The sequence below is a fragment of the Acanthochromis polyacanthus genome, chromosome 11, assembly GCF_021347895.1.
Source record: "Acanthochromis polyacanthus isolate Apoly-LR-REF ecotype Palm Island chromosome 11, KAUST_Apoly_ChrSc, whole genome shotgun sequence".
In the NCBI taxonomy this organism is placed as follows: Eukaryota; Metazoa; Chordata; class Actinopteri; family Pomacentridae; genus Acanthochromis; species Acanthochromis polyacanthus.
The window spans coordinates 7,988,104-8,001,193 of record NC_067123.1 but is presented as its reverse complement, the minus strand read 5'-3'; the positions used below and the strand labels follow the sequence as shown (position 1 = coordinate 8,001,193).

At 39.0% G+C, this 13,090-nt stretch overlaps 1 protein-coding gene across 2 annotated transcripts in view; it reads right to left on the bottom strand.

Annotated features, from left to right (window-relative positions):
• The window catches only part of bmp8a (bone morphogenetic protein 8a), a 24,567-nt gene extending 11,477 nt beyond the window's left edge, over positions 1-13,090 (bottom strand). The window contains exons 1-3 of one of the 2 annotated variants that reach the window (XM_051956146.1): positions 12,926-13,090; positions 9,299-9,726; positions 824-1,016 (exon numbers count right to left, since the gene is read on the bottom strand). In XM_051956146.1, the coding sequence (XP_051812106.1) occupies positions 824-1,016; positions 9,299-9,726; positions 12,926-12,984 (680 nt within the window). In that variant the 5' untranslated portion in view covers positions 12,985-13,090. Of the gene's footprint in view, positions 1-823; positions 1,017-9,298; positions 12,037-12,925 lie in introns of those variants that run through there. The other variant, XM_022197781.2, reaches the window with a different exon arrangement.

Below are 13,090 nucleotides of genomic sequence, written 5' to 3'. Positions count from 1 at the left end.
AGTAGGTCATAATAAATGTCATAGTATAGTATAGTATGTTGTAAAAAAAAATCTAATTATAATATGTCATCAAACAAGTCATAGCATAGTATGTTGTAAAAAAAAACATAGTATAGTATGCTGTAGAAATGGTATCGTATGTCATAAAAAATGTAATAGTATGTCGTAAAAAATGTCATATTATAGCATGTCACAAAATATGTCATAGTTTAGTGTGTCACAAAAAATGTGAGAATAGTATGTCATATAAAGTCATAGTATAGTATGTTGTAGAAAATGTCAGTATAGCAGGTCACAATAAATGTCATAGTATGATATGTGGTAAAAAAAAACAAGTCTTAATATACTATGTTATAAAAAAAATTCATAATATAGTGTGTCATAAAATGTCATAGCACAGTGTCATAAAAATGTGTCAGAGTTTAATGTGTCCCAAAAAATGTCATAGCATGGTATGTGGTAAAAAATGTCATAGTACAGTATGATGTAAAAAAATCTCGAGAAAAATATCACTTTATGTCATGAAGATGTCATAATATGTCATAAAAAATGGCATAATACAGAATGTTGTAAAAAAAAAAAATACTGACATTTTTATACCATACTATACAATGTCTTGTTTTAATAAGACACATTGCGTTTCATTCCATTTGTATTAAACATGCTATTCAAATGAAGTCTGATTGATTGAGTTGTAATTATTTAGCACCACAAAAACCTGACTGTAGAGAAGCATGATGTCTAGAACAAGATAAACAATAACAGGACCAGAAGAGCTGAAACTTTACACTGAAAGAGACAGAAAGAGCAAATTAGACCAAACCTGTGTCTGTTTTCTCGTTGGATCTCGTAGACGGAGATGTGCAGCGTTCTGTTCGCCCTCTGGCCCATCGTCAGAGTCTTATAGATACGAAACTCTGCCGCTGTGACGGTTTCTCCCTGAGGAAGAGGAGTCAGGTCGAAGCGAAACTCCTTCCAGTAAGGACGAGGCTGCAGCAGGTCACGCTCCTGCTCCACTGGAGAGACAGAAAAACACATTTCTGTTGGTCAAAGGAGCATTCTAGACAGCATTAAGACTTATTAAGACTCCCAACTAAGGTCAGTTTTTAAAAATTAGAATTCAGAAAGCAACATTATAAGTTTGGCAGAATTTGGCACGTCATTAATGTAAAAACACTGAAGGAGGCCTTTCAGACTCTGACATTAGAGTGAAATCTTTAATTTACACCATACAAAAAGTACAAATAACTTCAAGAGCAAACCAGCCACCAGGTGAGAGAACAGAGCTATAAAATCTGGTAGTGTGAACGTTAAAATGTTAGAAATGTTTCACTGGTGTCCAGAAATCCTCTCTACTGCTTTCCATCTCCAAAGAATTAAACTATAGAGAAGTAGGTCTGCAACCATCAATTATTTTCATTGTCAGTTCATCTGCTGACAGTTTTCTCAGTTAATTTAATGTCAGAAAATGTTGAAAAATGTTTCCCAAAGTTCAAGATGACCTTGTTTTGTCCACAACCCAAATATTTTCAGTTTACTGTCACAGAGACAGAGGAGGAAAGAAAGCAGAAAAAATTCATATTTAAGACACTGGAATCAGAGAATTTAGACAGTTTAAAGAATATAATAACTCTAATTCATTATCATAACAGTTGTTGATTCATTTATTACTCCACCAAGGAAGTGGAGTCTCGGTGGAGTGACGTGACGATCAGCATTGGTTTGTTTGTCTGTCAGCAACATTACTCAAAAAAACAACGGATTTGCATGAAATTTTCAAGGAAGGTCAGAAATGACACAAGGACCAGGTGATTAGATTTTGGCACTGATGCAGCTTATAGTCTGGATCCATGGATTTGTGAAAGATTTCTGTATCATCGTGAGATCCCGGCACAGCGTCACTGTAACCATGACAACAAGTAAACACTACATCAGCTGCCTGCTGACGATCACATGATTGTGATCCACTATCCACCACTGTGGACTTATTGGGACTCATCTGTCGGAAATGATACAAGCAACAATTGATTAAATTGTGGAGGTGTTTCTGAGTCCCATCAATTCCCGCCATCGGCTACATATTTAGATCATGTGATTCGGTATCCGTACATAACGTACACATGCATAACACATGTCTGTGCTCAGCATAAGGTCGTTTTGTTTGTGGGTACATCTGTATTAAATGGACACATTCTATGGTGCTGTGATTTCTGATCATCAATAATTAAGAAACAAATGCTGCATTTCTGACAATGCTATATGGAGGAATGAACAGCCTTGGTGGAGTACTGCGCTCTCTGAGTGCTTTTCTAGTTATTTGTGTTATTTATCAACTATTCGATTCATCATTGCAGCTCTACAGCAAAGCAGCAGACGATGCTCTCAGCAGTTAAACATGAGCTGACTGATATCTGATGGGAATGTTAGTTTAAAGCAGATGTTAGAGGAGAAAACGTGTTGATGAGGAGCAGCAGAGTGAAGGTGTGAAGAGATGACAGGATATGAGTCCATGAAAAGGCCACGGAGGGACGAGAACAGAGCTGGAAGAAGAACTCACAAACTCCACTTCTGCAATTCATTCCAAAGTTCTTTCACCAACTGATAAACTGCAAACTCTGTCGCTCCTCCTCACAGAAGTATTCTGTCTTTATATGTTCCAGTCAGATCACTAAGATCCTCCACTGCTGTTATTCTAAATGCAATCGCTAAAAGTTCCAGCTCTGTTTTTGATATTAGAACAGTGAACTTCCTTGGTATTTAAAAAAGAAAATGAAAATCGACTCCTTTCAACCTGGTGTTCATTCAGAGTAATGATAAACCTGAATGCTGTAACCTTCAGCTTTGTTTGTGATATCTTAAAGCACTCTTAATCTTTATGTAAACCATATTTAAATAGTTTTTATTTCTGTAATTTCTGGTTGATTTTTATGTGAATGTTCTTAAAGAAAATAATACAAGTTTTACTGATATATGTGTAATCACTTTAGATATTTTTAGGAATTTTTTTGAAGATTTTTGCTCATTTTTAAAAAAATATTTACAAGAATTTTCTTGCCAAATTTGGGGGATTTTTTTTAAAATAAAACTTTTAAGGGTAAAACTTTTAAGGAATTATTGGAATTTTCTTCCTGAAGGTTTTGCAAATTTTCAGAAATTTGGGGAATTTTTTTGCTGAATTTTTGGATTTTTTTCAGACAAGGAAACAATATTTTTTGGTGCCCGTAAATGAGGACAACAAGAGGGTTTGATCAGGACATCTTCAATACAGACCCTTTATTGAGGCCCACACCTCAGGTAAAAATAGAAGTGTCAATGAAGGGAGTTTTATTGGGGAAAATAATGCTGGATTGTTGTATCTGCAGATGCCAGATATTAAAAGCGATGGGACCAGGACTCCCTACTTTTAGTCGCAACCAACAGAAACCCAAGTGAGAGGAAAAATGCAGCCTGTTAAAGACGGACATGTAAACGCAGAGGCGAACACACACCTCCTCCACCAAATCCAAACCGAACCAGTGTGTGTATGTGTCCTGGTGAAACCCTGAACAGACACGAAGCAGCTCTGGTCAGCGGGGTTTGGCAGCACACACACACATGCAAGTCTGGATTCACGGTAAATAGAGATACTGAGGACAGGACTCCCCCGATGGGCTGGGCTCATATCAGCACACACACTGTGCAGTAATTAGAGACACTTAGTGCCCTGAACCACAGCAGCTGCTCAGCACACACACCACTAATTGCAGGCCTGAGCGGTATTTTTAGAGCTGCTCCTCCACAGCAGTATTTTCATCTCGCTTCGGACCGTTTGCTTTTTTTTTTCTCGCCGTGTGTCAGTGGGGCCTTTAATTCCAACCAGCTGTGTCTTCCCATTACACATGCGTAGGAACACACACCCTCCAATGTTCGACTAAACTCACATGAACTACACACACATCAGTTATTGGAATAAATCTGCAGCTGACATCCAAAACACACAAGTAAGAAACAACATGTGGACTGATACAACTCTTAGGCCGTGTGACGTGTTTATCTGCACTTTTATGCACTTCTGATGAGGTTTTAGTGTCAAATAAATTTCAACAGCAAACCCTGCCGTGCCACTATTAAGCTCTGAGTCACCTTTGTTTACGGAGCCTCGGTGGTTTCTGGGGGATGAGATGTTTTGTTTCGAGAGCGTTGAATGATAAATTTCAGGGTGCATTTTCTTGCTCCATAACAGAGCAGAGTTAGGCAAAGGAAACCCTTCATTTGGAGCATTAAAGACCCCGAACAGAGAGCAGACGGTGTTTCCCACGACGGCCCGGCTGCACATCACCGTCACAAACCCAGAGAGGCAGGAGGAAGGAAGTGGACAGGAGGATGTTTAAAGTTGGTGTTCTGACGGACCGATAGGCATCAGTTAGACTGCTGAGGATCTGATCGAGGCACGGACGACCACACAGAGTCTGCAGCAGGATTTCTTACATAACTACACATCATTAAGTGTTTTCAGAAATTGGTGAATTGTATGTGGATTGTAAGACGCCAGAAATCAATCATTAGAAAGTTTAAGTGGTCGGACGATTTATTCAAACTGTTTATTTATCGAACAGAAGCAGCAAACTCTTCCACTGTGAAACTAATTTATTTTTAAAAATCCTGTAAAAGAAACAGTGAAAATCTGGCAACAAGAAGGCCAGAAGGAACAGGTTTGAAAAAGGGTGAAATATTGTAAAATAACAGTGAATATATGTAAATGTTTATGGTTCCACATTGTAAAAGTATTCATTATTGTTTGTAAAACTACTGATTTTTGGCCTGTTTTTTTTTTTTTTTTTTTGTCATTTTACTATTTATCTGTAATTCAACAAAACGTAGAAAGTCTGTAAAGAAAAAAAGAAAAAAGTTGAATAAATGATTTACTATTTTTCAGTCCTTAATATTCATTATTTTTCTTTCCAAATAATGGAAAACATCTGTGAACTAATTATTTTAGTTGATTTAAATGAAGTAAAAATAATATAATTTTACTGTCAAACTTTATAAAAGAATAAAATACCATTCATAAAAACAGGTTTGGTCTCTATAGTTACTTTTACTGTTTGACAAGCGGACAAGGATTGAATTTGTATATAACTCATTAAGAATTAAAGTTATTGGATGTTTCAGGGTGTTGTCGCTCTAACAGATGGCTGCCATCAGGAGGACAGTTCAGGGCCTCAGATCCACATCTTTGCTCAGTTGTGGATTATTTGGGAGTTAACTTTTGATTACAGACTTCTGTGGACACCCTTGGATGTGAAGTTGTTCTTATTATACGACCTCTGGAGTCCAGTTCTAGGACTCTTTTACACACATGTGCAGTAGGTTGTTTTTATATATTCTGAACACTCTTCTAAGTAGAACATTATTGTCTTTGTTGCCATGAAGACACTAATTTGCTGCACTTTAGATGGAATTTCTTGGATTTGGACCTAAAGATGACGACAGTTTTGTCGAGTCGACCTTCGTAAATCCTCCCGTACTCGTAGATGTGAAAAGTCTAAAACTGCTGTTAGGAGTTACCTCACTGAGCTTCAAAACTGCTGCTCAGTAAACCTACAGCTGGAGTCATGGAGGGTTCGTCCATCTTTAGATACAGTCAATGTGTCCGACAATCTGTTCACACTCAAAGATTCAAACTACATAAAAACTAAAACAACAGGAACAAGAAATCTTCATATTTTAGAAGCTAAAATAAACAAATTTCAGGCATTTCTTTGTTCAGTAAATCCCTTTCACTAGACTAATCAGTTACTTTACTGATCATTGTTACTTCTTCAGTTGACAAACTAAAGGAAAAACTTGAACTCTTGGCTTTGTTGTGCTGTTGGGGCATTTAGCTGCCATGGTTTGGATTCACTTGTCCACATTAAAGGACCAATTTCTACAAATCCATATAAAGTCTCTTATGGAGTGATAATGCACCCATCTATAGGTCATGAGGGGCCACTGAATGGAATGAAAATGACCTGAATTATCAGCTAGAACCTTCCGAGTTACTAGATTTGAACCAAACTGAAAACCTACAGGAGTCTTTGGACCAACATTCTCCACTACCATCAACAAAACACCAAATGAGGGAATATCTTTTGGATTAACGGTGTTCATCCATCCAGTAGAGTTTTAGAAACTTAAGAAATAAATGCAGAGGAGAAGTTCTGGTAACACTTCACTGACACACTTAGTAGCTGATTTTACTTTTAGTTTCTCACCCACCAATAGCACAGACTCCCTGCTTGGAAGTACTAGCAGTTATATCCAGGTACTTAAAGACCACGTCACAATACGCTGGTAAAACGCTAGAAATCTATTGCTCCCTATTGATATTATGAGATGTACACTACAGCTCAAGCGTTTGGGGTCACTTGGAAATGTCCTTATACTTGAAAGAAAATCTTTTTTTTACCAATGAAGATCACATTAACTGAATCATAAATCCAGTGTAGACATTGTTAATGTGTTAAATGACTATTCTAGCTGGAAACAGCTGATTTTTAATGGAATATCTCCATAGGGGTACAGAGGAACATTTCCAGCAACCATCACTCCTGTGTTCTAATGCTACATTGTGAAAGGCTCGTTGATGATTAGAAAACCCTTGTGCAATTATGTTAGCACATGGATAAAAGTGTGAGTTTTCATGGAAAACATGAAATAGTCTGGGTGACAACAAACTTTTGAACAGTAATGTATGAATGTCTGAGACCTTAATTAGACTGAATGTCTTTGGCTGATGTGAACAAACAGAAAGTGATCTATACTGTTTACTAATCAACTCCTGTTCTTTATCAAACACGGTCCTAAAAACCCTCTCAGTACTGGGATGGTTTTCCAGCAGCAGCAGTGATTCGAGGCAGCTGGATGCAGGAATGCTGAGCAGAAATGGAAATGTACCGATATAGTTCAGCCATCCTGACAGCGGCTTTAATCCTCTCAGAGTTTGTGGAAATTTGCACAGCGGAGAACAAACTAAAAATGTTGGTAGCAGCTACATGTCACTGACAGTGTCATCAAGTCCACACACAGTGTAATTTCATCCTTTTACAGTTTGTAGCCAAACCACTGAGTCGAAGCCCGACGGTAAAAATGTTCTCTAATTAAGGTTAAAGGAACAGCCTGACATTGTGGGGGGAAAACTCTTACATGCCTTCTTGCTGTATGGTAAATGAGAAGATTGATACTGTTAGCTGCTCAGCGCACAACTAGCCTGGATGCATCTGAAGGCAATAAAATCAGATTAACGGCAATTCTAAAGATCCCTAATTAACACATTATATGTTGTTTGTTCAAAGCTGGAATAGGCAGCTTTCCTTTGGCTTACTAGTCCAAAAAGTCCACACTGACTTCTCAGCATATTGTAATTACAAATAAACTGATTTCTGCACTTTTTATGGCTTCATTTTTTAGGCTTTAGAGAGAAGATCTACACCACTCATCATGTACTTACAATGCAGTGTTGAAATCCTTCCTTAGACAGTTTTACCACGATCTGCACCACAAACAATGTGAGTTTTGGGCTATTTGGCCACAAAAAATACCTGTAAATCCCCACCAGTCAGTTAGAACTGAGAAAGTGTCATGGAAAAGATGTTAAAAGTCTTTAAGAACCAAAAAGTAAAGTCCACTTACGTTCTACTCAAGCCCTGCGTCCAAAATGGTTGCTAACTCGATCTCCTCGTCTTCCCCAAATACCAAACTGTTCCTTCAAACTGTGATATCTCTGCATGCATTAATTTTAAGATCTTGTTCTGTAACAAGAAAAAGTTACAGAACTAAAAAGTAAAATCAGATTTCTAGCAGTTTGTAACCTTCCATGTTCACCACACAAAAAGTCAACATTGTACATCTCACCACTGTGTCTGGCTCTAATGTGCATCTTTGTACAGATGATACAGTTTAATACTTTTGAGCAGATAATATACATTCTGCTGTCAGATCCATTCAGTACCGCATTGCCAAGTTACAATTTGTACTCAATAACCTTAAATTAGTTCATAAAACACATAAAACTAAATTCATAATGTTTACCAGAACCAGAAATACTAGAAGAACCTTGTCATCTCTACTCTGAGCAGCACGAATGCTGATGCACACAGTACAAACATTTTGCTAATTTGAATATCACGTGTCCGAACCTGTGACTAAGTTTTGATAAAAATGTTTTCTTGTACAGGAAGAAATCATGTTTCCCAAAGAAAAATGTTTGAGATAATCAGTGTTCAACTACAGTGTAATTTCTATACATTTATACTTATACTGTACTCAGTCTCTGTAAGATGTGGTAGAAACTGTGTATTACTTGTTTATTTATAAGCTGTTTTCAAGAGCTTTTATATGCCACATATGTTGCAGGCAGTGAAATGCAAAGTAAACATACTGCAATAACAAGAATATTCATACATTGAAAATGTGGTTTTATTCTGAGGTCAGCTGAGCTTTCTAATGAACGCTTTTGCTTTTAATATTTACATTAACATTGCTATGCAAGTTTCTCATTTTTGTGCCTACACTTTTCTAAACTTACAGGGCTAAACTGTAAAGGGGCCTCCATAAATCAACGTACTTCAGTGTCTAAATAAAGGTTGAATTCATTTCTCTAGGTGGTGCTCTTTCTTTGTATGCTCACTCATGATGTTTTTGCTGTTCACTTTAACTACCACTACAAAAATCACCATTTTTTTGTCGAGAAATAGAGTTATAATATAATTGCATGCCATAAATCATTAAATACGAAAGTTACTGTAATTATTTTTTGGATTATTTTATAAAATTTTGAAAATCTGGAACCTCCCTGTTAATACTTTTCCAAGAGACCACAGGTACCTCTAGATACTCAACACAGATGTTTTACATCATTAATTTGCTTCCAAACTCTCCTCTCCTTGTGTAAACACTGTCTGCAGTTCAACCGAAAGTTCCTGAATTTTTGTCACGTGACTGTCGGTCACAGCCGGGTCTAATGACTTCCTGGTTGTGCCAAGGAATGCAGATTTTTTTGTTTTTTTGTTTTTAGCAGAATGTGTTCAGTGCAAATGATTTATTTTTGGCAGATGTTGGAAGGAGACATAACTTTGATGAAATATCACAATTTTAAATTTGGTTAAGCTTGTAACATAATTAGTTCACAGGCCATCAGAAAGTTGAACGATAACTTCTGTTTCTACAGTTTCTGGCTGAAAAATGGTGCCATTTTGGTGATTTTTAAAGCTAACATGCTTGTCAAACCCTCCTGCAGGTTTCAGAAGTTAAACTGTCTTCATGCCTTTGGACTCACCGAGGTTGACGAAGCTCATCACGGTGTCGGCCTCGCTCACCACCGTCCCCAGCGGCGGTGTGTGGGTGCTGAGGGTCGGCAGGGCGGCGTGGTTCACCTGAGTCGTCCCCGGGAACTTCCCCACGCCGGGTCCGTTCACAATAATCTCGTTGCCGTCGTCCTCGCCGTCCACCGACATGGCGTGGTAAAGGTCCAGCATGAAGAGGGGCGCCGAGGAGGGCGGCCTCAGAGGCGGGTGGGGTCTGGGGCGCCCCGGCAGGCCCAGGATGCTCAGGATCTCCTTCTGCATCTCCTTCTTCTCGCGTCCGCTCAGCCTCCTGAAGCTGGAGTGGACCACGGCCTCGGCCTGCTGGCTCCACAGGGGCAGGTAGAGCAGCAGCAGCAGGGGCAGAAGCAGCAGCGTCCTGGGGGGGAGGCCGGACGAAGACCTGCCCTGCTGCTGGTTCATCTTACTGCACAGGCAGGACACACCGCAGCAGGCCATGAGTCCTCTGCTCTGCTGCAAAATCAAAGTTTTTAAGTCACAAATAATCTGCTGTGGGTGATCACTCCTCCACTGCTCCCAGTCTGACCAGCACAGCGTCGCCTCCTTGCTCCAGTTTGACTGTTTCAGACAAATACAGCTGATTTATGGCTGATGTGTTTAGAGTCTCGCTGTGTTTACCGCCTTAAACTGCCTCTGTTTATCTCTCCCTCCCTCCTCGCCTTCCTCTCCACCTTCTCTAATCTGGAGGAAGAAGAAAAGCCTCCTCTCATCCACTCTGGCTTCACCTCTCAGTGGTGCAGCAGCAGAAACAGAGATAATGAGAGTGAGAGCATAATTACAAGCTGTTTTTCTGCTCTGTTTTGAATATAGACAAACACTGTGGATGATTGCTGCCGGCTTTGAAGCTGCAGGATGGAAACCAATTTCAGTGATGAGCAGGTGCTGCAGGAGAGAACTCTGAGCGCTGTGTCATCAGGTTTCTCTCAGTTTTCCTTCACGGCACGAAGAAATAAAGTTGTTCACACCTGCAGAGTCAAACCTCGGGAGGATCCTCGGCTGGAAGCTTTTATTCCGTCATCCTGCAGCTCTCATTCATCCGCTCAGCCGCCCACACGTCTCCAGGGCTCCAGATGTCTTAATCCAATTTATAAAAACGGAAACAGTTTCCTGATTGCAGCTCGGCAGAGTTTTGTCCTTCAGCTCAGTTGGAGCTGCTCTGCTGCTCCAAGCCTCAGCCGTTGTTCATAACCAGCAGGGAGTTTCCCTCCAGCCTCCTCCTCTTTCAAGTCCTTCAGCCTGCATCTGATCAGCCTCCTCCCTCCCAGTGGTCTCTTTGGGAGACCTCATCCTCTCTCCTCCTGACCTCCACCCATCTATCTTTTCATCCTCTCATGACTGCTTCCTTTCATTGCTGCTCCAGTTTGTTGGCGGCTGAGCAGGAAGGACGTCCAGTGCCCTGATGCCCCGTTTAACCCCGAAAGTTCTCCACAGAACCAGTCAGAGCAGGGATTTTCCTACAGGGAGGAATCTCTGGCATCTTCCAAAAGGGTTTTCTCTGCATTGAAGGAAAATCACCAACATTAGAATGATAAGAATTCAGAATAAAACCGGTTTTGTTATTCAGGGAATAATTTACTCAAGTTTAACAAACATTCAGGTGTCCTTATAGCTCAACTGGTTGAGTGGGCGACCCATAAAAAAACTTTAAACAAGGTCTATAGTCCTGATGCAGCGGTCATGGGATTGAGTCTGACCCATCGTCATGTGCTGCAGGTCCTTCCCCTACTCTTCTCTTCTCTCTGCTTTCAAACTATAAAAAAGGCAAAAAATCCCAAATAAATGACTTAAAGTTTAACAAATATTTTTGCTTCCCAAATGATTAGAAATAACAAGAAAATGCACAGATTTCTGCCAAATAAATCAACACTGATTCATTGGCTTTACTGTATGTCGATTGATTTTGCTTAAAATGAGCAAAACCTGTTTCCAGACGAGTTAAAACCTGATGGATGTCAGCAGCTAAATAAAAAAAAGCTGCTCTAAATAAATCAAATGCCGTGCAAAAAAAAACATCCAAACATCTGTAACGAAAAACGAGAAGTGTTGAACCAACTTGGTAAGAAGCATTTAATTCACTTCATCCAAATGAAGTAACATCAGAGTCACGAGTTTAGATTCCTGAGAATCACTGAAAGTTAATTTTAGGGAAAATCAACTTGAAGAAGAATAAAGCTTGCAGTCAGTAACTTCTCTTAAATCACTTCTGAAAACACATTTTTATATGAAGTTTGCTTTTAGCTCTATTTAATTTCAGTGTTTTATTCTGTATTATGTCCTGTTTATTTTAGATTTGCTCTCGTTTTATTTTAATTTTAGCTGCCTGGTTCTTTGGTGTGATGTCATCTCTCTAATTCTCTAATTTTCTTCTTTAGATTTTTTATTTGTAACATTAACTCTCAATCTTATTCTTTAATTTTCAAACTGCCTAGTTCCCTTGTTTGATATAAAAGTGCTAATCTAGCTAATTATTCATGTAATTTATGATCCTTTTTACTATTTATTTTAATTGACTGTTCTGATTTGTGTCCTATATCTTGCTTGACTGTCTGTGTTGCATGTTTTAACTGAGCACTTTGTGAATTCTCTTCTTCAGGCTGCTATACAAGTAAAGTTATCATAAGCTTCCAATTTTTGCAACTTCATGCAAATGTGAAATGTAAAACGTGATTTTGTCATCATACTGAATGTTAGTTTCCTTTTCTTTACTCTGGAATCGTACTTGAAGAAAATGCAGACATAACACTTCAGGAGTCATGAACCTAATTTTTACAGACATTCAGATACTATGAGTGAAGAATTTGCACATTCCTGCACGCTGTAAATATTTCTGATACTTTTTGTTATTTAGAAATTATTGGATTTACCACACTTCAATATTATGTCTCTATTAAATCCTTCTTAATGTTCAGTTTTGTTGTAGTTCTGAGTTGTCTTACCACCTTTTGTGATTTTTTGTCTCTTTTTCTTTTACATGAAGTTTTTTTTTCTTACTTTGCTAATTTTAAAGCCCCTGTCTGGCCACTAACCAGACCTATTAATTTCACATATCAACATTATATTTCTATTATCTTTTCAGATTTGTTCCATGAAAATAATCCCTTCTTTTACACCCACGCTCGCTGCATCTCGAGCACACCAGCTCACCTGCAGCTCTGCTCTGTAAAACTGTGATAATATCTGGAGTAATTCAGACGCAAACATTGGAAGCTGATTCTGATTGGTTCTTTAGGTTTGCTGGATATGAAACCCAAGCGGTCTGAATCTGTGTTTTTCAGACTTTGATCAGTGCTCTTCGGTTCAAAGTTGGAGATAATCAAGATACAAAAACGGAGAGAGAATGCCTGCTTGAACTCTAAACTTTACATCCAACGAGTTAAACGCTGAACATTTTTGCGAACAAGCTGCAGGTTCGTGTTGAGGCTTTCATGAGCTGGTTGCTCTGCAGCAGAACTAATGCAAACACTGTTCATGTGTCTGCAGCAGAAGGACCTGGAGGGAAGAAGTGACTCAAATATAGTAGTGAGGTTCAGCCCAGTGCCAGCTCGTGTTTGTGTACTCTCGGCTTCAAAGCCTCCTGGTACTTGTGGTCACTTTGAAAGGCATGAATAACACTGACCAAACCAAACTGACCGCGGTTCATTCTGTCCTGGCCGAAAGGGCGAGTCCCAAATGCCAGGAATTAACGCTCTGCCCATTTTGTTTTTCTTTGCCCTGCACATCTGCAACGCTAAGGGTTTTCTTTTCTT